Source organism: Spathaspora passalidarum, assembly GCF_000223485.1.
Source record: "Spathaspora passalidarum NRRL Y-27907 unplaced genomic scaffold SPAPAscaffold_4, whole genome shotgun sequence".
NCBI lineage: Eukaryota > Fungi > Ascomycota > Pichiomycetes > Serinales > Debaryomycetaceae > Spathaspora > Spathaspora passalidarum.
The window spans coordinates 1,067,552-1,092,443 of record NW_006767428.1 but is presented as its reverse complement, the minus strand read 5'-3'; the positions used below and the strand labels follow the sequence as shown (position 1 = coordinate 1,092,443).

At 37.7% G+C, this 24,892-nt stretch overlaps 11 protein-coding genes across 11 annotated transcripts; 5 read left to right on the top strand and 6 right to left on the bottom strand. All coding sequences in view use genetic code 12, as the record gives it.

Moving 5' to 3' along the window:
• Positions 1-159: 159 nt before the first annotated feature.
• Positions 160-3,222, top strand: LYS143 (Lys143p; the record flags this gene model as incomplete). The annotated part of the gene is made up of 3 exons (XM_007375596.1): positions 160-805; positions 1,019-1,137; positions 1,399-3,222. The coding sequence occupies 3 exons, from the start codon at positions 574-576 to the stop codon at positions 3,139-3,141; spliced, it is 2,094 nt and encodes a 697-aa protein (XP_007375658.1).
• SPAPADRAFT_139118 (uncharacterized protein) lies at positions 3,189-5,003 on the bottom strand (the record flags this gene model as incomplete). Its single annotated transcript, XM_007375595.1, has 1 exon — positions 3,189-5,003. One exon carries the CDS (start codon positions 5,001-5,003, stop codon positions 3,189-3,191), a length of 1,815 nt encoding a protein of 604 aa, XP_007375657.1.
• A 218-nt stretch (positions 5,004-5,221) lies between these two features.
• DAK2 (dihydroxyacetone kinase) lies at positions 5,222-7,006 on the bottom strand (the record flags this gene model as incomplete). The annotated part of the gene is made up of 1 exon (XM_007375594.1): positions 5,222-7,006. The coding sequence occupies one exon, from the start codon at positions 7,004-7,006 to the stop codon at positions 5,222-5,224; it is 1,785 nt and encodes a 594-aa protein (XP_007375656.1).
• A 581-nt stretch (positions 7,007-7,587) lies between these two features.
• LYS142 (Lys142p) lies at positions 7,588-9,606 on the top strand (the record flags this gene model as incomplete). The annotated part of the gene is made up of 1 exon (XM_007375593.1): positions 7,588-9,606. The coding sequence occupies one exon, from the start codon at positions 7,588-7,590 to the stop codon at positions 9,604-9,606; it is 2,019 nt and encodes a 672-aa protein (XP_007375655.1).
• A 274-nt stretch (positions 9,607-9,880) lies between these two features.
• On the top strand, positions 9,881-12,742 carry ARG81 (Arg81p; the record flags this gene model as incomplete). The annotated part of the gene is made up of 2 exons (XM_007375592.1): positions 9,881-10,508; positions 10,536-12,742. 2 exons carry the CDS (start codon positions 9,881-9,883, stop codon positions 12,740-12,742), a joined length of 2,835 nt encoding a protein of 944 aa, XP_007375654.1.
• A 1,050-nt stretch (positions 12,743-13,792) lies between these two features.
• Positions 13,793-15,589, top strand: PGA6 (Pga6p; the record flags this gene model as incomplete). Its single annotated transcript, XM_007375591.1, has 1 exon — positions 13,793-15,589. The coding sequence occupies one exon, from the start codon at positions 13,848-13,850 to the stop codon at positions 14,457-14,459; it is 612 nt and encodes a 203-aa protein (XP_007375653.1).
• Positions 14,651-18,199, bottom strand: SPAPADRAFT_138105 (poly(A)-specific ribonuclease; the record flags this gene model as incomplete). Its single annotated transcript, XM_007375590.1, has 1 exon — positions 14,651-18,199. The coding sequence occupies one exon, from the start codon at positions 18,197-18,199 to the stop codon at positions 14,651-14,653; it is 3,549 nt and encodes a 1,182-aa protein (XP_007375652.1).
• A 1,296-nt stretch (positions 18,200-19,495) lies between these two features.
• SPAPADRAFT_66995 (uncharacterized protein) lies at positions 19,496-21,457 on the bottom strand (the record flags this gene model as incomplete). Its single annotated transcript, XM_007375588.1, has 1 exon — positions 19,496-21,457. The coding sequence occupies one exon, from the start codon at positions 21,455-21,457 to the stop codon at positions 20,675-20,677; it is 783 nt and encodes a 260-aa protein (XP_007375650.1).
• Positions 19,509-20,380, top strand: SPAPADRAFT_61452 (uncharacterized protein; the record flags this gene model as incomplete). The annotated part of the gene is made up of 1 exon (XM_007375589.1): positions 19,509-20,380. A coding segment is annotated over one exon (284 nt), but the record flags the coding sequence as incomplete, so codon positions are not given.
• A 203-nt stretch (positions 21,458-21,660) lies between the features above and the next one.
• ERO1 (ER oxidoreductin) lies at positions 21,661-23,897 on the bottom strand (the record flags this gene model as incomplete). The annotated part of the gene is made up of 1 exon (XM_007375587.1): positions 21,661-23,897. One exon carries the CDS (start codon positions 23,639-23,641, stop codon positions 21,854-21,856), a length of 1,788 nt encoding a protein of 595 aa, XP_007375649.1.
• A 304-nt stretch (positions 23,898-24,201) lies between these two features.
• Positions 24,202-24,846, bottom strand: SPAPADRAFT_61450 (uncharacterized protein; the record flags this gene model as incomplete). The annotated part of the gene is made up of 1 exon (XM_007375586.1): positions 24,202-24,846. The coding sequence occupies one exon, from the start codon at positions 24,820-24,822 to the stop codon at positions 24,508-24,510; it is 315 nt and encodes a 104-aa protein (XP_007375648.1).
• Between the last annotated feature and the right edge of the window lie 46 nt (positions 24,847-24,892).

The following is a 24,892-nucleotide window of genomic DNA, read 5'->3' as shown; positions in this document are numbered from 1 at the left end:
GGGGAATTAAATCGCGCAAAGTAGAGAAAATTTTAGGGTCTAGAAGAGCATAGCCGACCCGGGAATCATTTGAAGAAGTAGACTGAAGTAGGTTGTAAACTGATTGTAAAGAATTTATCATACGTCTTGTACTGTTACAGGCATTACTGTAAATATTGCATGATATTTAGTATTTCTGTACATCTGGAAAACGCAGCTTCCACGCAAAGAAAACATAGAAAATTGGCAAACGCAAATCGCATGCGAAGAAAAACTCCGAGCAGAGATCACAAAATTTAATTCTTATCACGTCATTCTACTACTTGCTATTGCTTCTACCATCTTGTCCGAATAAAGGCACAATTAACCCATTAGCACAATATACTTTTTTGTTGGTGATACACTAGCTCAAAGACAATTTTATATCTTTGTTTTGATTTATAGCAATAACTAATTTGAAGGCTTAAAAGCTACCTTTCTATGCGCAATTTATTTTGAAATATTGAATTCAACTCACAAAAAGGGTCCCCCAACACAACAGCATAAACCAACACCACTAGTCTGGAAAAAAGGGAATCAAACTAATAATATTCCATGTCTTCAGGAGTGTTGGATCTAGGAACGAGAGTTCCCCAACAGAAACGAGTGTATAGCAAGGGGGGGTGTCGAGAGTGCAAACGGCGGAAAATCAAATGTGATGAAGGGAAACCATATTGTTGGCAGTGTTTACGATTGCGAAAGGAATGTAGCTACCCAGAAGTGGGCGAAAAGGTTCTTCGAGTACTGAAAAAGAAGCAACAGGAACAAGAAGGGGATCATCCGCATGGTCAAACACAGCCTCAACAAATGAAACCCGAATATGAAGGATCTCAGTTGGATCACAGAACAAGATTCCACGAACAATCACTAGAACAGGGGCAAGAACAACTTCCACGACCAATGTATCAATCACCGGCAAGTGTCATCATGCTGCCAAATAACCTGAATTCTCCAAATGTTACACCGGTCCAAAGAACTTCTCTGCCGCACCAACTAGGAGTACCTTTTGGTCAACACTATGTGGGCCAGCAGTTTCCACATATAATAGCACCACACCAACAACAACAACAACAACAACAACAACAACAACAGCAACAACAACAACTCAACCACCCACCTGTTATCGGGTACCCACTCCCTGCCCCATCCCTTCAACAACTTCAACATCTCCAAGTTCCTCCTCGTGTGGTGGGACAGATATCTTCTCCAGGAGCGCCATTACCCAATACAGGATTCCCCGTACCACAGCCACAACCTATTGTTCCCCACTCAGTAATCAGTCAACCAAATCATTCACCTATTGCTACAACAGAGACTATCCACACGCCACCAAGTGGCGGAGGTTACTCCGGATTTCTTCCCAGTTCTCTCAAAAAACAGCCTGTATTACTTCCACCCCCGCAACCCAATAGTCAACTGACACCTCAATCACCATATAAGGAACCGGAACCTCCCACTAAAAAACTAAAACTGGACGACAAGCAATATAGCGGAGCATCCATATTAAGTTTGCTAAATGATACAAAGGTATCACCAAACTCGGATTCGAGCGTTAGTGGGAAAAGCAATGGTCATTTAACTGATAATATCACAAGTACTCCATCTGATGAGGCTGCAATGTTGGAGCTTTTCAGCGAACAGGATTTAAATGTTCTTGCTATGGACTTGAATAATATGGTGAGTGGTCTAATGTACGATATGAATTATGAAAACAATCAAAGCAATACTGAGACTGACTTTGAGGATGTATCCACCTCTTCAATGGAACCTTCACCAATTCTCAGCAACCCAAGTCAAATTGTTAGAAACCTTCCATTAACCTGTATTCGAGTAAAGCGAAAGAAAGATTTAATTTACCTTGAAGAATTTTATAATGAATTCGCAAATATTATCTTACCGTTTAGTTCGTACGATGAAAAGACCCAATGCTATTTCAATCCTGCTCGTGATATGATCCTTAGAAACGCTGCTGACACGAATTATCTACTAGCAGCAGTTTTAGCAATCGGGGCGAGATGTTTATTCCTTAGAACTAAAATTCAGAAACACGAAGAAGTATACTGTGTATATTTATCGCGGTGTTTGCAATTGTTAGGCCCAGCTTTAAGTGCAGATGATAGACAGCTAACCACCAATATTGAAAGTGTGCTTTTAACAGTATTATTATTAACCACCACTAACGCTTCCAATCCAAAGCAAGACTGGAGACCTCATCTTAAAGGTGGAAAAGACCTTCTATTGAAGAATTCCATCAAAAAAATTAAAAGTTCTAATGTTTTGATCTTTTGCAAGAGTTGGTTTGTTACATTGGAAATCCTTGCCGGTATAAGTTCGAAACATGGTGGAACTCTTCAGACAGATGAAGAAATCGACTTGTTGATAAACTCAGGTGACGAGCATGAACAGTTTGTTTTAAGGGAGATTGGAATAATCGTTGAGAACGGATTCAATATTATGGGAGGTTATCATAATGACTGTTATGACCACTTCCGTGACTTGCTTAAAATCCTCAATAGAACCAGAAACAACCCAGGTTATAATCCTCAAGATTCATTTGAATATATGAGATTGTTTTCTAAATTTCAAATGCAAACAGAAATTGAATTTATTAACAAGAAAGGGTTGCTAACTCCAGAAGACTTCCCAGGTCTAGTTCCAAACAGGTCACTTATCGATTCGGTAACAATAAACAGCAAGGAATTTGTCATTTCTTGGATGGATGTAAGCCACCAGTCATATACCATGGCTTCTTTAATCACACTCCTTTGCAAATGTTTTCAAGAACCTTATACAGCACCTCAGATTCAATTGTTGACAAAATCAATAGTCAAATTTGTATCATATTTGGATAATATTAGCGATATCGACCGAGATGGGATTCCAAACCATCAGATGAAGAGTGCTTTAATGATGTTACAATGGCCAATGTTTGTCGCGTCAAATAATTTAATTGACGATGATTTGAAATCGATAGCAAGTAAGTTTTTCCAGGTTTCATCCCAAATCGGGTCTGGCGGTGCTACCATTGCATTAAAAAGAGTGAGTAAAATATGGTTGAAACGTGAGAATGGTCTTAGTACTGAAGAGGATGAAACAGAGCTCGAGGATCTTGTTGCATACTGAGGTGTATAAAATAACTTATTTATCTTTTGTTATAACTATATGTATTATTATTGTTCAAGTAATGTGTACCAGTTCATTTGTCCACTGGATAATTTTAGCCTAGTTTCAAAACTAGATTCAAGCTCTTCTTCACTTTCACTGTCACCTTGGTCTAATTTGAATTCCAAGGAAGTGCTGTTTTCTGACAGAGAACAACAACCAAGTTCAGTGCAGCTTATAGGCAGCCAATCCAATTTACCTCTACTTTTAAGATCTTGTAGATACCATCCAATTCTCTCAGCTCCCAACCTTGCCCCATCTAAGTTAGCAGATGTTGGACCCATTTTCAAAGATGCATTCTTGCCCAGAATGAACAACGGGACTTCATTGTTCCACTGCAAGTCATCAGTTAAACAAGGGAAACCACGAACTACTTCAATTGGATTTTCCTTTAACACGGGACCAAGAAAACCAAGAGAGTTAATATCAGCTGTAATACCAGTTGCAAAATAAATATAATCAACATTTTCTAAACTTATTTCCTTCATTTCTACCGATTTGTCCTTTTTCTGTACTTTTGACTCAAAAATTAAATTCCAACACTGCAATTCCCCGTTCCACTCTTGGCATCTAATGGTGGTATGTGTTAACCAGTCGAGATTTCCTGATTTAACGTGTTGGTTCAATTTCTTGTAATATTCAGGGTTGATGGAACCACCTTCTCTAGCATCATTAACCATTTGTGCCCGTTCATCATCGGTGTCCAAGATATAAAAAGCTGATTTCTTAACGTTCTTATACTTGGTAACCCAATCCAAATGAAAGTCAAAATGTTTGATCTTTATTTGTCCACGAAACAACAAATATACTTTATCAATTCTAGGATCTTGACATGCAACATGTGCCAATTGAGCCGAGGTTAAACCTCCACCAGCAATTACAATACTTCTCAACCCAACTTTAGGTTTCATGAATATTTCGTCCCCAAGAAATTTAACTTCCTTTGAAAACAAATGTGTTGTGTGACAACTACCAATGGGGAAATATGGATCAGTGAATGGGGCAATAGGATAGTTGATTTGGCCACGATGACCTGAAGTTACAATGCATGATTTGCAGCCAAATACTTTTCCACTAGCAGTAGTAACAACCATCCCCCTTCCTGATTCATCAGAGTTTTCTAATTTGATTGATCTATACGCTATAGAAACTACTTCATCCTTCTTTACAACACTTTCCAAATTATACCTAGTAATTATATCATTGCAGAAATCACGAAATAATGGAGTAGAAGGACGGTAATAGTCTTTCCAATCTCTCATATTGATATCAATGATTCCAGGTTTATCATGAACCCCACTGGTTTTTCCAGTTGGTAAAGGAACTTTCTTTTCCCGCTTCCGTTGCAACTTTCTCTGTTTATGCTTGGACCATTCCTTCCCTACCACGTTGGAAATCTCCATCAAATCCTTCTCCCTTTTATACATATGGGCAAAAGTTACCAAACCATCAATATTTACAGGATCTGGATGGAAAAACATAGGTGAGCGAAGGTACGGAATTTGACAGGCAGAAAATTGTGAATCCCATTGGCCCATAAAAGAATCTCTCGTACCATCCAACACCAATATATCACTTGCTTTGAAGTTATTACATTTATAATTTGTTTTAGATTTCTTCTGTAATGAGTGATGATGAATAAGATTAACTCTGCTTCCTCTTTGCTTTAACCAGTGGAATCGTTGATGTTCATCTTCAGTGTAAATGGACCCGGGACAACTTTCACATAGGCGCGTGGCTGCTGCGAGCCCACAAGGTCCTGCACCAACAATGATTATTTCACGGAAGTTTTCTTCTTCAATTTCAATAATTTCTGAATTCATAGCTAATCAGGTTGCCAATTACCCAATTTAAAGCCAAGGTCGTTCCTTTTTATAATACACCAGATTGACTGCAAAAACGAGGCAAGAAAAAAAAAATAAATCAAAAAAATAAAATGTAACTGCAACCCGAGCCACCATAACCACTACAGTTGCAACCATCAGGGTAGCAAAAACAAATACAATAAACTTGCAAATACAATCTTTTAAATCTTACCAAACTATACAGTACCTAAAAATCCTTGAATAATAGCCAAAAGTCCAACAGCTCCTGGATCAGGAACACCACCTTCTGCCTTAAACTCCTGTTCATTAACATAACTTGCACGACCAAACGAAGCATGCAAATGCTTGGTTGATTCACAACCTTTCTTTGCACTTTCAACAGCTTCCTTCAAATCACCAGTCTTTTTCAAACCATCAACAAATGGTTGCAAGGTATCGACCAATGTACGTCCACCAACTCTTGCTCTAGTATACTTGAACAAACCGTCATATAAAGCATTATGGAATGCATCGCCTAAAGCAGAGACAGATATTTCTTGGCTCTTTTGCAAATTTTGTGCCAAAGCAGTTAAGTAGATTGAATAGAGCCCACCCGAAGTTCCACCCATACTGTCTTCTACCAACTCAGTAATTCTAGAAACCGTGGCCACTGGATCAGACAATCCGGATTTGAAATCTTTATCATTATCCAAAGCGTTCAATATGGCATTGGCTCCCTTGGCTAATGTTTCACCACAATCTCCATCTCCTACAAGGGTGTCATATTTTGTAATATCTGGCTCTTGTTCAAGCAATACTTTCATCGCATTACGTAATTGTGTCTCAAATTTATTTTCATCGATTCTAAGCTTTGAAGTCACTGCAACTTGATGTTTCATGGGGGATTCAACATATTCAATCGGTTGTTCCCATAATTTGTCATTGAAAATCTTTGGCTTCCATCCTGGTGCATTTGTAGGCGCATCCAAATACTTCAAAATATCATCTGAATTGAATATAATATCTTCCTTGCTAACATTTGTCAAGTTTAACAAGGTAATTGAAAATCCAGGTGAGTTGAACGAGGTTACAAAATCACTAACGTATACTCTCTTTGGCTTCTTAGAAAATGGTAAATTCTCAATAACATGTTGAGTAATGGCAAACATTTCAAAAGAAGAACTGCCACCAATATTATTGATCAATAATACATAGTTATCGTTCTTCAAGTCAAAATCGACATAATGTCTGTCCTTGTCTTCTGGAGAGACCAATTTATGAAACATATCCTTAATCAATTCATTGATCTGGGGAATTGGTTTAATTTTAGTTCCAGGTTCATTATGAATACCCAAACCCAACTCTGCTTCATCAGCTTCGTTAAATTCAATCTCTTCGGTTTTACCTGGCACTGATGTACGATCTAAACTTGCAGCAAGAGTTACTAAATTGCTATTAACAACGCGACCTAACTGCGCCACAGTGGTTAAATCACCACCTTTTTCAGAATTTACGGCCGCTCCCAAAATTTTATGCACCAAAGATGTTCCTGCCAATCCTCTTCTTCCCACCATTTTGTTTTGTTCTCTACCCACAGCAACATCTTCACTGACATTGACCACTTCGACCTTGTAGCCTTCACTCTTTGCTCTTTCAGCAACCAACCCAAAGTGTAAAACATCACCGGTGTAATTCTTAACAATGATAATTGTTCCCTTGTCCTTGTCAGATTTGGTTTTCACGGCCGCCATGATTTGCTTGGTGGAGGGCGAGGCAAAAATTGAACCACTGACAGCAGCATCAAGTAAGTTATGTCCCACATAACCGCCATGTAAAGGTTCGTGCCCTGCACCACCTCCGCTTATAAGAGTAATCTTTTGGGAAGTTACCGAATGAGGGTTGAAGACAACTTTTTCAGAAGGAATCAATTGCACTGCAGGATTGGATGCAACCAAACCTTTCAATTGAGTTACAACGATATCTTCGTCTTTGTTGTATTTCCAATGTTTCAGTAATGTCATTGGTTGTTATTTGTCGGTTGTCAAGCTAAGGAAGTGTGAATTAAAATTAAAAGGGTTGCTAGCGTGGAGAATTTTTAAGGGGAATTTTTGAATGCGCATTCCGCTATGACATCACATGTTACACAATAGACAAAATAGCAACCGTTGGTTAACAACCAATTGGTGGACCATCCAACTCTATGAGAGACGTCATTATGCATCTGGAGCTAAATTGTGATATCACCATCGTTTAGCTATTTGTACTTGTGATTGTGTGTGTACCAAAATCACCTTAGGCTCAGCAAAAGGCTACTAAGCAAGAGCATTTCGGTCCAACATAAACAATAGTACGGTAATTGATTAGTAAACCTTAATGTTGATATTCGGATTAACAAATCGTCAATCAAGATTCTCAGGTTTGCATTCGTAAAGAAAGATCTTCTATTTGACAGAATTCAATAGAGAGGACAGGTTCCGCTTGCCTAATTAGGCAGGAACGGCACCAAACAATTGCGCTCCCGCGCCCCGACAAAAATCCCCCCACCACCGGTATTTCGAACAATTTTGTACTAGTTGAACAAATTGTATTTAAAAGGAAGCCAATGGGTTCCGATAAAGTTAAGAAAGAGAATAAGAGAGGGTATAGTCGAGGAGGATGCCGAGAGTGCAAACGAAGGAAAATCAAATGTGATGAACAGAAACCCCTGTGCTCCCAATGTTCAAGATTGCAAAAGCAGTGTTCGTACCCTAAGGAAGGAGAGAAGGTGTTGCGAGTTTCGAAGAAATTCCTTGAAAGCAATCCCAACCCAGTGGTAGAATCCAATCCAAAGCCATTTACAATACAAATGTACCTGGGACCAGATGACTTTGGAAAGGGGGCCAAGAAACGAAAGATTATGAAGAAAACTAAAATGGTACACACTTCAGATAATGGCGATGCACCTCCAAAACAACTGAAATCTTCCTCTTCCATATTCAATTTGTTGAATACGACTAGTGGTACCTCTCCATTACAACAGACAGGTACAGATGTCAATGCAGTAATAACCGGAAGTGCCACAAGCATGGTCCGAGGCAGTCCATCCAGTTCAGTTTTGGATTACTTGTATAATGACGACGATTTGAATTTAATTGCAGCTGATTTAAACAACATTGTTAGTGATATAATGTTTACTTCGAATATGAATATTGAAAACTTTCAAAGTTCAATTGAAAATGATCCAAGCTTCTTGTTCAACCCGGCACTTATACCAGAAGAGACTTCAATTCCAGAAACAACCCATTATGACAATGCAATCCCCAAAAATATTCCTTTAGATTATATTAAATTAAACACCGATGATGAAAGACGATATCTCAAGGATTTTTATGATACTTTTGCCCTGCAAATATTACCATTTGGAGCATATGACCCAATCACAACGCGATATACCAATCCACTTCGAGATGTGATTTTGAAGTATTCTTATAAGGAACCTTTCTTATTATCAGCGGTTCTTTCCCAAGGTGCCAAAATCTCCTCAGAAAAGACCAATAGCAAAAAGGACATTGATGCTTATGGATCATATTTATCCACTTGTTTGAAACTTCTTGGTCCAGCATTGAGCCGAAATCGAGACAAGAAAGTAAAGGACGATTTGACATCAAATGTGGAAAGCATTCTTATTACTGTATTATTATTAACTTCCTCCAATGCATCCACTGCTAAACAAAGCTGGAGACCTCATTTGAAAGGTGCCAAAGATATCATCATGAAAGCTACACATAGTAAAATGGGGCTGTCCAAAGCGTTAATTCTTTGTAAGATTTGGTTTGCCGATTTTGAGATTCTTGCTGGGCAAAGTTCTCATTTAGGTGGTACTTTGAAGTTGGATGAAGAATTGGATTCTGTAATTAACTTCACTGACCCATACGAACACAAGGTTTTACAAGAGTTTGGAATGATTCAGCCTAATACTTACAACATTATGTTTGGTTATAATACCGATTGTGTTTATCTCTTTCGAGATCTTTCTAAGATATTGAACAAACGAAGAATCGAAGGCGATGAGTTTGTGCCAAATGACCTGTTGGAATATATCAGATTGATAAGTGGCTTTTATGAGCAGTACAATCGAGTCTATATAGATAGAAATTGTACCATGAGCTATCCACCTCACCCACTTCTTAATCTAACTGACACCGTGCTGACAGAAATAGGTCCCATCCATATAAGTTGGATGGATATAACACAACAAGCTTACTCGCTTGCTGGTTTAATTACTATATTTACCCAGGTGTTTATGGACCCACCAGATTTACCTCACATCAAGGACTTGAACGATAAACTCGTTTCATTGATCACTTGTTTCGAAAAGTCTAAAGATCACATGAAGATGAGGTTTCCCTATGGATTCCTGATGATTCAATGGCCTATATCAGTTGCCGGTGTCAATTGTACCGAGAATCCACAAAAGCCATTGATTGCAAAATATTTCGAAATCTGTGCTAAATTAGGATCAAGCAGTGCTGAGATTGCTCTCAAAAGAATCAAAAAATTGTGGGAATTGCGTGAGCGAGGTGAGGAGTTCCCTGAACTTGACGAAGATGAGCTGACCAAGATAGACAGTGTAGCATATTAACCTTTATTTTTTTGCATAAGGTATGTATAATTATATAAATTAATTTTGAAATATTTCACACCCATTGCGTCTAGCTTTCCCGCGCGTGCCATCCGTTTTGGGTGATTGTGATTACATAATCAGAAAAAAATGCCATCGGCAAGTATTTCCCTTTTCGCATTCTTTTTCCGCATGATGACTTTAATATTAGCAACACACATTTGTAAAGGTTACATAAACTTCAGGTACACAACCATATACGCTACACAACGCGGCCAGAGTGCATGTTTGCAAGATGGAGAGTGTTGATATAGAGAGATCACCTACGGTGGAACCAGATGGAAACGAGAGGAATTCAAATAAGACCAATGGCACTAATAATGGCTCGAAAGCCAAACGTTCCAAGACATTCACGGGATGCTTTACATGCCGTTCACGAAAAATCCGATGCGATCTTGAGAAACCAGCATGTATGAAGTGTACTAAAGCTGGATTAATCTGTTCAGGGTATGATATCAAACTCCGATGGTCATTGCCTATCGAATTCAATTCGAAGAATGGAAGTGCATATTCTAAACTGGTAGTGTTCAAATCAAAGAGTAAGAAAAGTGCAAAAGGCAGTTTGGATGAGGACGATGAAGAAGAAGGCAATGGTATGGATTTCTTTCAAAGAAGACAAGTAGGGTTTGTTGTATGGGATGAAAAACGAAATTGTAAACCATATGAGACTTATGAAGATATGGATCGAGATTTAGGAATATTGCACAACTCGGGAAATGACCAGCTTGTGAATCTGGAGGGTAAAACAAAACTATTGGGTCCATTTGGAGTATTCAAAGGTAAAGGAGCGTTGAAACGAAGTCAAAGCAAGGATAGATCCGAGAAATCTTTAAAAAGGCAAAGGGGAATTGAAAAGAGTGCTAGTCCGTATCCGTCAGAGAAAGCTGCAGGAACCCCTCTTAATAAATCACTTCTTCACTCCTCGGCTAGTACACCCACCACCACTACAGGAACACCAGGCATGTCAATGTATATGGACTCTACTGCTCCTCATGATCAGCTTTGGTTGTCCAATGAATTGCGAGATGATGCGTTATTAACAGCAGCTGCGTTAGATACCCAATTTTTAGACTTCATGAACGCAGGGAATAATATACTACCACCAAATACTAACCAAAGAAGCTACAATTCTGGATACAACTTTAATAATCCCAATGATTTGTTGAATTTGGTGTTTCATAAAAATCAGAGCATGAGCGGGCCTGCTCTTGCGTCACATACACAACCACAACCTTCCAACAGTCACATGTCCATGTCTAATTTGCTCAATGATACCAATTCTTCAAATACGATGATTGATCCTACCAACCAGCATCTTTACTATTCAAACTATAACGACTACTACTATAACAATCCTTACTCAACCAATGAGACTTTACAAATTCACTTGCATGCGTCACCGAAAGTTAATGCTGACGATGATGCAGAAACTACTGATTTAGTGGATGGAGAAAACGCCCATTCAACCCACATGCCCACATCTATTATGAGCATTGTACAAAGTCCTCTCAAATTAGGGTTTGACTTATCATTTCCAGCCACATCTTCCACATCACCTCAAGTGGGTATTCCTACAACCGCATTACAAGTGCAGCCATTAACACGATACTTGTTGAATTACTATGTGAACCAAGTAGCTGATTTAATGACTGTCATTCCATTAACTGAAAACCCATGGAAAACAATTTATTTTCCCCGAGCATTAATGGCAATTGGTGAATTACTGGCATTGGGAAGAACCTCCACGGCGAAAAACGCATTGTTGAATGCATTACTTGCAGTTTCAGCATTCAATTTGCAATCCAAGTTTCCTAAAAACTCCCAGCCCATGAAGTACTATTTGAATTTGGGGATTGCATTGAGGAACCAAGCTAGTTTGTTTGTAAAGCAATTATTGAACACCAAAAGTGATACTCAATCAGGGATAGAATATTGTTTATCTACTGAAAAGTATAAGGATGTGTTGTGTGCCGTCATGACTATGATTAGTGTTGATTTAGTGTGGGGTACCATGCAAGACACCGGGGTTTATATTACTTGGTGTGGGAAGGTTATTTTGGCCAAAATGGCTAATAAGAAGAAGCTTTCATCCAAGGCACGTATTCTTCATCGGATCTTCCTGTCTTTGAAGTTGATTCAAGATTCTACATGTTTAGCATTAGATAGTATCAAGGAGGATTTTGAATCGAATGTGGGGAGTGGATATGACGTGAATGGTGACAAGTTTGCCAACACTGCCAGAAACACGGCTCTGGGCAAAGCAAGAATTGATTTTATTGTCAACAACTCGTTTAGCTCCGCCACGGTGCCTTCACCTTCAAAGAAGAGTGCCTCACCATCATTTGTAAACAAAAAATTGATCAACACCAAAAAGAATGACGAAAATTTTGCAACAGATGCCTTGTATGGGTTGCCAAATTCATTAATTATATTGTTTAGCGACACTGTGGAATTGTTGCGAACAAAGATCTATTATAAAGAGACGAAGAGGAAATTACCCGATTCATTCCCCACACGAGTCGAGGTGTTGAATAAAAAGTTGATCAATTGGAAATTGGATTGGGAATTGTATCAAAATCAAAATGACAAGACAACCACTACAAAAGCCTCCATTGTTGTAGACGATGATCTTGAAGATGACAACATGAACAATGTAGAAGTGGAGCTATTGAGCGATTCAAAGAAGAAATTTTATTCTCCCATGCATCAGGCAACCTATCATCATATCATGTCATTTTATCATGCATTAATGATTTATTTTAATCGGTTAATTCAAGAAATCCCGCCGGTTAAATTACAAACAAAAGTCGCCAAAACATTGAACCATTTGAATGCGATTCAAAAATTAATTGCTAAGGGCGAGGCCGCCATTATTCCATTGTTTTGGCAAGGGTTCATTGCGGGGTGTGAAGCAATTTCATTGAATTTACAATTGGGATTCAAAAAATGGGGGGCTGATATTGCCCAATATTTAGGAAGTTATTGGGGTGCACGGCAAATTATGCTAGAGGTATGGAGACGAAAGAGAATGCATGAGGCACGCGACGATTGGGTTAGCGTGGTCCAAGACTGGGAAATGAACCTAATGTTGAATTAAACAAATAGGCTTTTCTATAGAAAATTTTTGTAATATATTAATGAATAATGGAATGTGAATGTGAATGTGTACGTGAATATGGTGAGCGTGAATGGGACAAACAAAAAAAAACCTCATTCTAGATTATGCAAATATCCACGATGTTATGTATGAGGGGCAATCTTGATGCAGCATGTAATTTGCTGTTTACGTTTCAGATTTGTGTGATGTTCTGGACCTGAATTGGGAATCCAACCCTTTACAATTCTTAATCAAGACGCGCAACGCGCGGTCAAGCCAATAAGAAAATTTTTAATGTTTATTTTTTAACAATAAAAAAAATTGTTACCTCATTATTCTCGAAAAGGTAAACAAAAATAAATAGCCGAACACAAAAATAATGGATTGGAGGACAACGGTTTAATTTAATACTATCCACACACGAGCAATGTTTTTATTTGTAGCTGAAAGGGGGGAATTTTCTAGTATGGGTCGATTTCACAAACATAAAGAGGCTCAGGAAACTAATAGTTCGTACATGTAAACAAACAAACACCCTAGCCAATTGAGATTCACGTCATGACATTTCGCCACAGCGATTCGAATAACTATTGAAAACGGTCTAGACGGGTTGTCATGTAGGGTCCCCAATTACCACAGCCTCAAATGTTCTAGACAAGTAAAATATGCCTCACCTTTAGTTAAAAAGCTTATTGCTTGATTGGGGTAAATTGAATCTTGGATTGAGCCAAGAATAGGAGGTGTCGCTTCAAGTGCAGGAAAAAATGACGGCAACCATTCGTAATTGCTACATTCATTGTTTCAGATTGTAAATATTTTTATTTGCAAAAATATTAGTTCATGTTGGATTTTTTTTTAGTATTGTTGTTATTATTATTATTATTATTATTATTATTATTATCTCGTGTTTCAATTTCTACCCCATTCGTGTCATGAAATTCAGTGCCTTACATATTCCAACTTGAATACACGAGAAATTCCTGCCTCGGGTATATAAAGACGGTAGGACCCCTCTTATTTCATTTTCTTATTCCTCCTTCTTTTCTTAACAACAATAAAAGTTATTCTATCCAACCCTTTACATTCGTTAAATATTACTACTAAAATGCAATACAAATTATTAGCTACCGCTGCTTTAGCCTCCACCGTTGCTGCTGCTTCTTCTGGTGTCCCAGCCAACTCTACCGAAACCGTCACCGACTTATCCACCACCTTAGTCACTATCACCCACTGTGAAGAAAACAAGTGTTCCGCCACTGTTTCTCCAGCTCTTAAGTCTGTTGCTACCGTCACCGTCCAAGGTGTCGAAACTGTCTACACCACTTACTGTCCATTGACTTCTGAAGAAGCTGCCAAGTCTACTCTTTCTACCATCACCACCACTGTCGAAGGTGTTGAAACCGTTTACACTACCTACTGTCCATTGACTGAAGAAGAAACCGCTGCTCCAGCTGAAACCCCAGCTCCAGCTCCAGAAAAGGAATCTTCTGCTCCAGCTCCAGCTCCAGAAGCTCCAATCACCTCTGTTGTTGAAGCCGTCACCACTCCAGTTGCTACTGTCAGTGAAGCCGGTGAATCTACCGTCTACATTCAATCTACCCTTTACACCTCCCTTGCTAACAAGACTGCTCCAGTCTCTGAATTCGAAGGTGCTGCCGGTAAGCAAGCCGTTGCTGGTTTCGCTGCTGTTGCTGGTTTAGTTGCCGCTTTATTGTAAGCGTGTTAAACTTTTTAAGAAAAGATACCCTGAAAAGAAAAGTTTCTATTTATTTTCTTTACTAATTTAGATTTTTAGTGCAGTTCGGTTTTTTGCGGTTTAGTTACAGAATAATTGTATATATGACAAATGTATTCTACTATTTGTTTATATTAATACTATAGTACAAACCATGGTTTATATAAAATTAATTAATTGTCTTCTGGAACTCTAAATCTCATCTGTTGCCCTTCAGAATAGATGAAATTCAAGGTAGATTCAAACATGCCTTGGGAAGTTAACTCCAAATACTTCTTATACAACATCAATGCAGTGTAGGCGTCTTCAATGGAATCATGATTATTACTCTGCACCTTCTCTTTCAACAACACATATGCCAAAAACTTAAGACCCAATTGTCGTTTGAAATCGCTCTTGTAATAAAACTCAGCAGTGTCCCGTATTTGCTTTTTAGGAACTTGTAAATTAATACAACGGAAATCATTGTACAACCCATGGCCAACAAACACAACTCCTAAATTCAACAATAACCAAAGCTTACGGTATGCGGTTTGTAAAGTGACCAAATTTTTAGCCGACCTAATAGGGTCCAAGTCCAGATCTTCAATCCCAGAGAAACTTGTCAAATAATCGTGGATCTTGGCTGTGTGAACGACATAATCATCAATGAACGCAGTTTCTTCTTCACCTCGCAATACCGACACTCTTGCCAATGAAAGTATCTTGGGTTTGATCAATTTCTTAAACCCGTCATAATGCACTTCCAATAGTTCGGGATTCAATAACACAAATTCAGCATCAATGGCAACAAGTGTATCTGCCTTAGGTGCTTCTTGCTTCGTCAACAACTCATACTCTTTTTTGTAGCCTTCCCTAATAGTTCCCGCAAAATGATCCCGATAAAGGATAGAATCGTTCAAGTTAGGTAACTTGCCAAATGTCTCTATATTGAAATATTCAAATGGAGTTTGGGCAATAGATGATTCTTGATATATGACAACAACCGGTTTCTTCCACGGAGAAGATAAATCAAGCACTTCTTCCTCTGGTATAGGCATAACCAAGAAATCATTAAACAAATACCATTGGTCTAACTTCACAAATGTGACCAACCCATGCATGCCCAAGGCAAAGTCAGACAGATGGCTTATCTCACATACAAATCCCAACAAGTCATATTTGGCACTATTGGCCTTGTCAAATGGACTAATCATTGACTTGAAACTAAACTTATCCTTCTGGTTTACCGCGTAGAACTCGGGGATTATCCACTTTCTAAACCCATTTATCAATTGAAACTCTTCATTGGAAAGATTCACATTAAGTACCAAAACTGGAGGTAAACTAGTAATAGTGGTTTTTATTTCAAGGCTATGTGGATATGCATGCTGGTGTTGTTGACATGGTACGAGTTTCACTTGATTCATGGAGTATTCCAAATATGTTAAAATGTTCACATTACGACGGATATTGGCCAATTGGGGTGGTTGCTGGGCTGCGGTAGTATTAAGATGAGGGTTAATCAAGATACTCATTTTGTTAAGCATGTTACTTGGAGGTGTAACTAAATCCAATGAAAGTATAGATCCATAACTCTTGTCATACACGGGACAAGTGCTTTCATTGCCTCTAACTTCAACCATATATGTTAATTTCATAATTTCCTCAATAGAATCCTGCGATTGTACGTGTAAATCACTGTTGATTTGACTGAGCAAAAACTTATTAAATGAAATAATCAAGTTTCGAACGTCTAAAGAATTCAAATGGTTCATTTCGTCAAGATTAATGAGGTGATGGGCAATTGCATCTTTGTTGTGTGTCACAACTTGAGCAAAGTTGTAAATCTTAACATTATTCCCCTTAGCCTTATCCATCATGTCAAACAAATATCCCAATTCAGTCAAGATAGATGAACCCTCTGTATTAACCAAAATCGTATCAAGATCACAGGGCAACCATTCATTCAACAAGTTTTTGACAATCTTGTTATAAAACACAGGCAGAAAACGATATAGTTGTAACAATGAGTTAATGTATGAATTGTCAGTGTGGTTTTCCAATCCACAATACAATCCATTTGTTTTATTGTAGAATTCAAAATCAAAATCTCGAACACCGAAACGAGAATATTGAATTTGTAAGCGCGAATAACAATTGGGAATAACAGACAGATTGGAACTCTTATATTGAAAGATTGACTCATCAATAATCTCAGAAGCAATGCCTGGAATTTCTTCAGTTCCATTCTTTTCTGCACCATTGCCATTCCTTTCACTTATAAACTTTGGTATTTGAGACTTGTTCTTGATAGCAGTTTTCCCCTCGACAATATCAAACTTCTTCACGATATTCCCCGGTCCATATTTAGCCTTATCATAAAGCATGAACCTACCTCCATTTCTCTCCGATTCAAGAAGTAAATCAGCATTGATGCCTTCAGGTGCTCGAGCAAATTCCTTGACAAATTTCAAATCTGATGCGTAATTAGATAACAACAAATCCTTATAATATGGCATTCCAATACATGATAATGGAACATTATCATCGATACCAATCTTATTTTCCTCGAGGGTTGGGTCAGGAATATCCGGTTCCTCGATAGCCAGGGGGAAATTGACAAAATCCTTGCTTGTAACACCACTAATATTTGTAATTGACCAAAGATGCAAATTAGAATAATTGTCATTAAACAAAAGGAAGTCACCGTTATCACTAATTTCAAGGTTGTTTAAGGATGCAGCACCACTATCCGAGAGAGTGTGCATTTGATTATGAGGTGGAGACAAATCAGCCTGGTAGAGATATACATTGGTTTGATCAAACATATCAACAAATTGTATCTGGCCTGTGCTTGAAGAAACGATGACGATATTAGGTAATTTCGGATGGAATCTCACTGAAGTAGCACCGGCAGGGAATGGAATTGGTGCAATTGCTCTCATTATTCTTGTATCATAAATGTTAACTAGAGGGTCAACCACAAAGTCACTCTGTGGTGCATGTCCATGATGATGAAAACGCTTTGGACGCAACGAGTATCCACAAGTAGCGATATAGTTTCCTCTAACGTCCATATCGGAAATAAACCCATTATGTGAATTGAATGTTTTTATGGAAGTGTTGGACACGGGATCAAAAAGTTCTAATGATCCGTTACCCTTGGCAATTGTCAATAACTTGGAAGTGTTCTTAACCATGGAGACGTTTCCGTCGTGATTGAATGATGTAAGTACTGTAGGTTTATGTAAATCAAACTTCATCAATGACAACTTTGTTCCAACCACAACATCATTCAATGAATTACAATTGAAAGTCATTGAGTTTAAATTAGTGAATAAATTATCATGAAAAGAAGCTGCTGAAGCGTGAAACTTGGGGATTCCTCTTCTATTATTAAATGCTATTTGATTCTTCAGTAACGATAAAATCCCGTCTTTGTGAGGAAGCAACTCAATCACAGGATTATTGATACCATCACAAGTCTTGAATTTAGTATACGGGAACAATTGAATACTTCTCTGATACGGATTCAATGTTGGATTTGTTTGGGAACTGGTCAAAGACTTAGTATAACCAAAGGAATCACCATACCATATGAGATTCTGCATAGTATCGAATCGCAATGCAGATATAACTGGATTGGAGTCCGGTACTCTTACCCTTCCTGGTCCATTGGGTGGCCATGCTGGTGTTGGCTTTGTTGTGGGTATTCGTGCTATTTCATTCCAGCCATCCATTATTGAAAATTTCTATAGAGTGGTAAGGGTGGAGGAAAAAAAAAAAACTGAATGGTTTAGTGAAAAGGAGGGTTGTAGTTAAATACTCTATTGCTTCTGTGATTATTGAAACGTGTTGGATCTCCCTCCTCGCAGTGTCAATGTTTGATTGGGTTTGTTGCTAATGTTGTATTACTAGCTGAGATTTGTATGAAGAGCCCTTTTGACATTGACACCCACTGTTTGGGCGTGTACTTTTACAAGAAAAAATATATGCTGATAAAACTATATGCAGGATTTATCAAACGCTACCAGGCACACTGGTTGAAATGCAAGTGTAGATCTTAACATTTACGCTTGCTGTAGTGAATGAGTCAGCCCCCTTTGCATAACTTCACCTTGAGACTTGACAAACATGTACTAGGGGTAGTTTTTTTTTTTTGGTGGATAGAACCTTTTGTTTCATAGCAAAGTTTACTTTACTTTAGATCAAAAAAGTGCAGATGATACCTGGCAACAATTGCCTAAGCTGATATTTACATAGCAAACTAGTGGTTCTATTTATGGGTTTAGCTTTCGAGAAATAAAATATGGGGTAGTCAAGGCGGGGCAAAAGAGTTATTCCATATACCCGCGAGAACAACAATTAGGTAATGGTTGTTGCCTAAATTTAAACTTCGGAAAAGTTGCTTGCATCCGGTTGCTTAGTTGTGTCATTCAATTTCAAGGGAGTTTCGGATTCGGCAGAAGAACCCCTTTATGTAACAGTCTATCTGTAGATATCGTACTTTTCTAGAGTTTGCTTCAAGTCGTGTTTACAACGTGGTGGTAACTAACTGCTCCACATTTGGATATATCACGTGTGGTAACAAAACAATCAACTGTGTGGGCTATCACTTTGTTTAACTTTCAGTCGGTTGTTACCGGGAAAATTCATAAATAATAATCTCCTCAAAGAAGAAGTGTGTGTCCTCCACTTCATGGTTAGCGCACACTTCTGGAAGCTTCTTGCTGGTCACAGCCAACTTTTGTTTACACTTAGATTTCTTTTTGCCTTGTAATGTGTCATTCAAATCTAAAAGGATAACTTTCCTGTACATATGCCCCCAAAATCTATTTTAATTCCGAGGAGATACGCAAGTGCGGACTGCTGCGGTAACAAAAAAAAAAATACCTGATAAGCACGTCCTAAAAAAGAAATGTTTATGTTTTTGTGTAACGTACGTATATGATTAGTCAAGGAACGCAATAACCACCACGAAAGCAAAACAAATATAAATATAACCACACGGGACGATTTTGTATTACCACATCTTTAAACCTTGTTCTTTTTTTTAAAAATACTAGCTAGCAGCCTTTTATTTGCTATTTACCAAGTGTCATTACGCTAAGATAACTAGTGTTCTTTTTTCCCTTATCAGTTGTTTTTTTTTGCCGCTACCCACAAATAGACGATCAGAGACTTGACGTTCTTTCGTTTCCACATTCATAACATACATAAACATCAGACCACTCTATTATGTTCAAAACCCAGCTCACTTCATACTTGTTCCCTCAATGGTTCAAGTCTTCTAAACAGGAACCAGTTGCAGCCACAATACCTGGCCCAATTCCTAAAAGTTTTACTATATCCAATAATGACAATAAATTAATCAACATTTCCATGAAGGAACATACTGCAGAAGATGAGTTTATTGACATCCTGTATAAGCAGTTGAGTTACGCCGAAGTTGCCGAATTGGCCAAAAATAAGAAACAAAAGACTAAGGTTGCTCCTGTTCCTAACCAACCAAGTGCAGGTAAAGTGAACGCTAACCAATTCAAGACCTTAGCTACCGAAGAAGATGACGATTTTGAAGATATTGCAAGCTCCCCTTACGATGCATTTAAATCTGACGAAGAATATACAAAGAGTAGAAACTTTAAGAACAAGCAATTTGAAAGTGTTCAAAAGAAGAAACAAAGAAATGCAGAAAACAAGAAGAAGTGGAAGGGACAACAACAATAACAGATGGCCGATAATATTGCAATACTTAGTTTTATCCTACCGTGTGTTGTTGTATATTCATTTGGTTATTTGTTTAAGAGGGAGTAATTAAGTTTGCTTTCTCTATTATTAGAATATCTACACTTTAGTTTATTTTTTTGTTTCAACATTATTATAAGCTCTTATATATAAATACAGAAAACTTAATATTCATCAAGAATTGGACCTACGAGAGTTATATCGCTTGTATGGAAGAGATAACACGTTGTCTCTTGGTTCACATGTGGGTATTTACTGTCCCTCGGGGGGTCTCCCCCGCGTTTTGGGTACCACACGTTTTTTTTTGTTTTTTTTTTTTGGCTTCCACTAATTCCCGAGAATAGATAAGGCTTACCACAAAGACGTGACACGATACAATTCAAAAGTACTTGATAATGCACGGTATTCAAATTCATAACATCTAAAAAGCAATATATAGCCAATAAAGAGCAAACCATCTCATGAAGATACTAAAATATACGAAATTTACCTTTAAGCTTCCCGTGACAATCCAACAAACTCTCATCAGTTACACATTGAATAATGGGTGATTTCCTTATGTCAAACAAACTCACGGGATTTTCCACTTTCCATTTTCCAATCTTGAACTTTCTCTTCTTCTTTCGAAACCAACCTCTAGTAGTAACAATTTTGATTGTTCTTGTTTGCACATCTGAAAACTGGGCCATATAAGGTGTAATAAACATCTGTCCCACTTTACCTTTGGGGACATTACACCCATACCCCAAAGTCACAGCAACAGCCCATTGAAGCTCAAATTTCTCTTTAAATTTATGGTAGTAAACAATGAGGTTAACTACCCGATCAGAGTCCACCGTTTCTACCAACAAAAACGCAGTACCTAACCCAAATTCAAGCGAACCACCGTCCCCATACCTTTGGTTCAAACAATTTGTCAAAGGGAGCCGAGGGCCAACTGACACAATTGGTTCTTCAAAAGATTTAATTTCTATCCACTCGTCGTCCTCATTCTCGATATGGTCTCTTAAATCATTCATTTTGAATTCGTTACCTCCAAATCGTTCGAGCATATTCATTCGTCGTTTATTCACAATGGTTGTACCCAATGGATCACCTTTAATCTTGAATACATTATCTATATTTTTAAAATCGGCTATGTTCAAATTAGCAAAGCTGTCCACTTCGATTACGTTGAAGTCGGACGCATTCGGGGTTATCCCTAGTGGGTCTACCTGGATTGTATTAGCAAATATACAGTTGAAAAATATCATGATTGAGATTATGCTGTGTATTATAAGAACCATTTAATAATCTAGCAATAGCATTATACATTACCTCATACGCGGTCACAAGAGTCTGAAAGATGGTAAAGAGTATCCAACCTTATCAAAATTTTCATAGTGAGGCGAGTGGTTTTATTTAAGAGGGGGAAATTTTGGCTGCTAAAACCGTGGGCCATACTTAAGCTTACGTGCGAAATATTGATACGCAGGTTTAATATGTGTACCATATCAAAATATAAGGCGGGGTGAACCGTAAAACAGAATATACAAGGGCATGATTAATAAACCATTAATGTCTCTATTTTTAATTAACCAAAATACATAAACAAAATAAAATGTAAGATATATGCAAAATGCAGCTGTTTTTTTTTAAAATGAATGCACCTATTGGATCATAGCTTCATATTGTTGGGCATCAACATCCACACGACTTTCGTACTGGCGAACTGGCTTTCCAATAAATTCATTCCACCAGGAATCGGCCTTGACAAGCCCAAGTTTACCTAAAATCACCGGGAAGTTCTTGTAACTATTGAATATAAATTTCAAAGCTTGCCAAATTTCATCGAATGCCAATCTTAATTCTTGTTTAAATGTACGCTCAGAAGGAGGAATCTTGGCAATTTCTTCAATTGAATCATGAGATTCTTCTCTTGGTTCCACTGAAGATGATTGCTCTACCTTTTTAGCCGATTTCGCAGCTTCTGGTTGAACTGGTGCTGATTGAAGTTCAGGTTCTGACTTTTCAACTGGCTTGGAAGTTTCTGGTAAGATAGGCGAAACAAATGGGAATGCAAAGCCTGAGTTTGTATCAAATTTCTTATCCATTTCTTCAGGTTTTGAAATTCCCAAGGCAACATTTCTCACGTGTTCCAAATACATTTGCTTGAAGTTGTTGATAGCTTCAATAGATTTGGACAATCTATCCAAAGTATTAACCAATGCCACAATTTCAATTCTTCTGAATTTCAACCTGTCTTTATTGTTTGGATCTTCAGATTCAAACAAGATTTTAAGTGCAGTACCATACCCAATGGTTTGAATCTTCCCCCACATTCTGCATCTGTCACAACCAACACAATCCATAATGGCAGAAACGTTCTTAAATCTGGCTCTGAATTCGTTCTTTAAGTTAGGATCAACACCTGGACCAAATAACGTGGACGTGTTGAATAACAAGTTGGAAGAGAGAGCAGGGATTATATCATCAAATAACAACTCGTCATAAACTTCAGCCTTGTCAGTAAAGTTGTTGGCTAATAATTGCTGTTGTTGGACTGGTGTAATGTCATCATATCCCGAAAGAATGAATTCTTTTAATGGCAAAATTTCATTTAACTTTACCAAACTTTGAGAAACTAAAGCAAAATTAAAGTAAATATTTGCTAAACGTTCATTAAAGTAACCAACCCTTTCCATGAAAATTTTCAAATTTGGATAGAATTCACCAGTTACCGAGTTTAAGTATTCATTAGATAAATGAACTGCGATAGATGCATGTAATCCGGATATCACTCTATAAAACAAGTTCTTTTCCACACATTGCTCTTCTTGTTGTCCTCCAATCATAGACATCGGATTTGTGTTTGGGAAACAGTTTTCCGAGTAAATTGCTTTCCAAACGTCAAATGATTGATTACCACCATATCCGGTAAACCTTTCTGGATTTTTCTGCAAATCTACATAAACACATTCATGACTATCGTCAATATGGCAATAATCCAAATCTTCACAAACCTGGACTTCTTCGGTTTCTATTGGATTATCAACTTTATCGTCTTTTCCGGGCAATTTTAATGCTCCTAATTTGAAAGGTTTGAATTCTTCATTGGTTACTTGGGTCCAGTTAAATTCCTCATCGATTTCAACAGCGCAGTTTTCCGAAGCACAAAAATGTTGGGCATCCCAAAATTTACACTGTTGTTCAAGATCTACCTTGAAATATCTGAAATATGTAGTCTCGATTAATGATTTAAGGTCGGGACGTATTTGACGATTCAAATTGTCGATGTATGAAAAGGTTGTATTACATGAAGATGTCACTTCTTGGGAACAGAACTCGGGTGAATCAAAGGGACAGAAGCTGGCTTTAGGATATTGGTGAACTGTAGCAAGCACCAGCAGAATGAATACATTGCTCAACACTAGTGTCAAAAATGTGTTGAATTTCATGGTGTTGTTCTGTTAAAGATGTGGTTGGGACAAGCGATAGCGTTTATAGATTATATAAATATAGTTGAAAAAAAAAATCTGTTTACCCCTTTTGCGGTTTGGTTAATTTTGTTGCCTTACTTTCTTTTATTTCTTTTTTGTTGCTTAGAATTTCCTTGACGCAGTAGTAGATTTATCACAGCTAAATCAATAGTGCAATCAACAAATGTAAATACTTATTGTGAATAAGGATATAAACAGAAACGACTGATACAGCAAGAAGAATAAAGAAGGTAGTAAAGCAGGATTTTAGGGCTTTATAAGAACAACGTAATGATGACAAATGAGTGCATTTTTTTGCCGCCATTTTCGGTAAGTAAATTGAACACGTCAGATTCATCTTTATATGCAGTCCGCTTGACCCTTTCCTAACCACACGATGATTATGTAATACTTTCTGCGAAACATGGCTTTCAGTCATGCCACGTAAGTGGGTGATTAACTCCGGTTCTGTGGATAACTCCGCCATATAACTAGTAATCTTTTACGAGATTTTCTGTAATAGTAGTAGTAATAGTAGTACACGTGAACTTTGATTGCTGACAAATCCGACTAATTCTCTTCTATCTTTCTCTTATTGTTTTCCAGTTCAAGTTCTCGCAACTAGATTTAAGCGATCCTATAATACAAGTATGAAAAGTATCCTCTCGTTCCAGCGCAAGATACTGGTATATTCAACTAGTTATTAGAAAGTCATCGAAAACATGCTTATAAAGCATGAAATCAATTTTGCAGCCGGCATACTGAAAGATTTACTACATGTTTCCCTATAAATCTTTTGTTTCAAATAGCTATATATACTAAGCATATCTCTTTATAATCCGAGTTTAAATCTCATAATTAATTTGTTTATAGCTATTCCCTTCGATTTTATAATGATATCTGTCGATAACAACATGGCGTAACTGTGGATATCTTAATTCATCACCCTTTAACAAGTTTCCAAGTATTGACTCATACATAAGATGATCATTTTCAAATCCTGGTACAGGTTTACAAATTTCGTCAAAAGAATCAAGTACAAATCCGAAGTCGAGTTTCACACCTAATAAAAGTCTTTGCAAAGATCTCTGTTGTCTCGAGAGAAACCTTTGTACTTCGGAAATAGGAAAGACTGAAGATAATGAACTACTGAAGGCCATACTAATCAAACTATTCTTCTGCACTAATGGAAGCATACCCCTTAATACTCTGTAGTTCCCAGAAACCAAA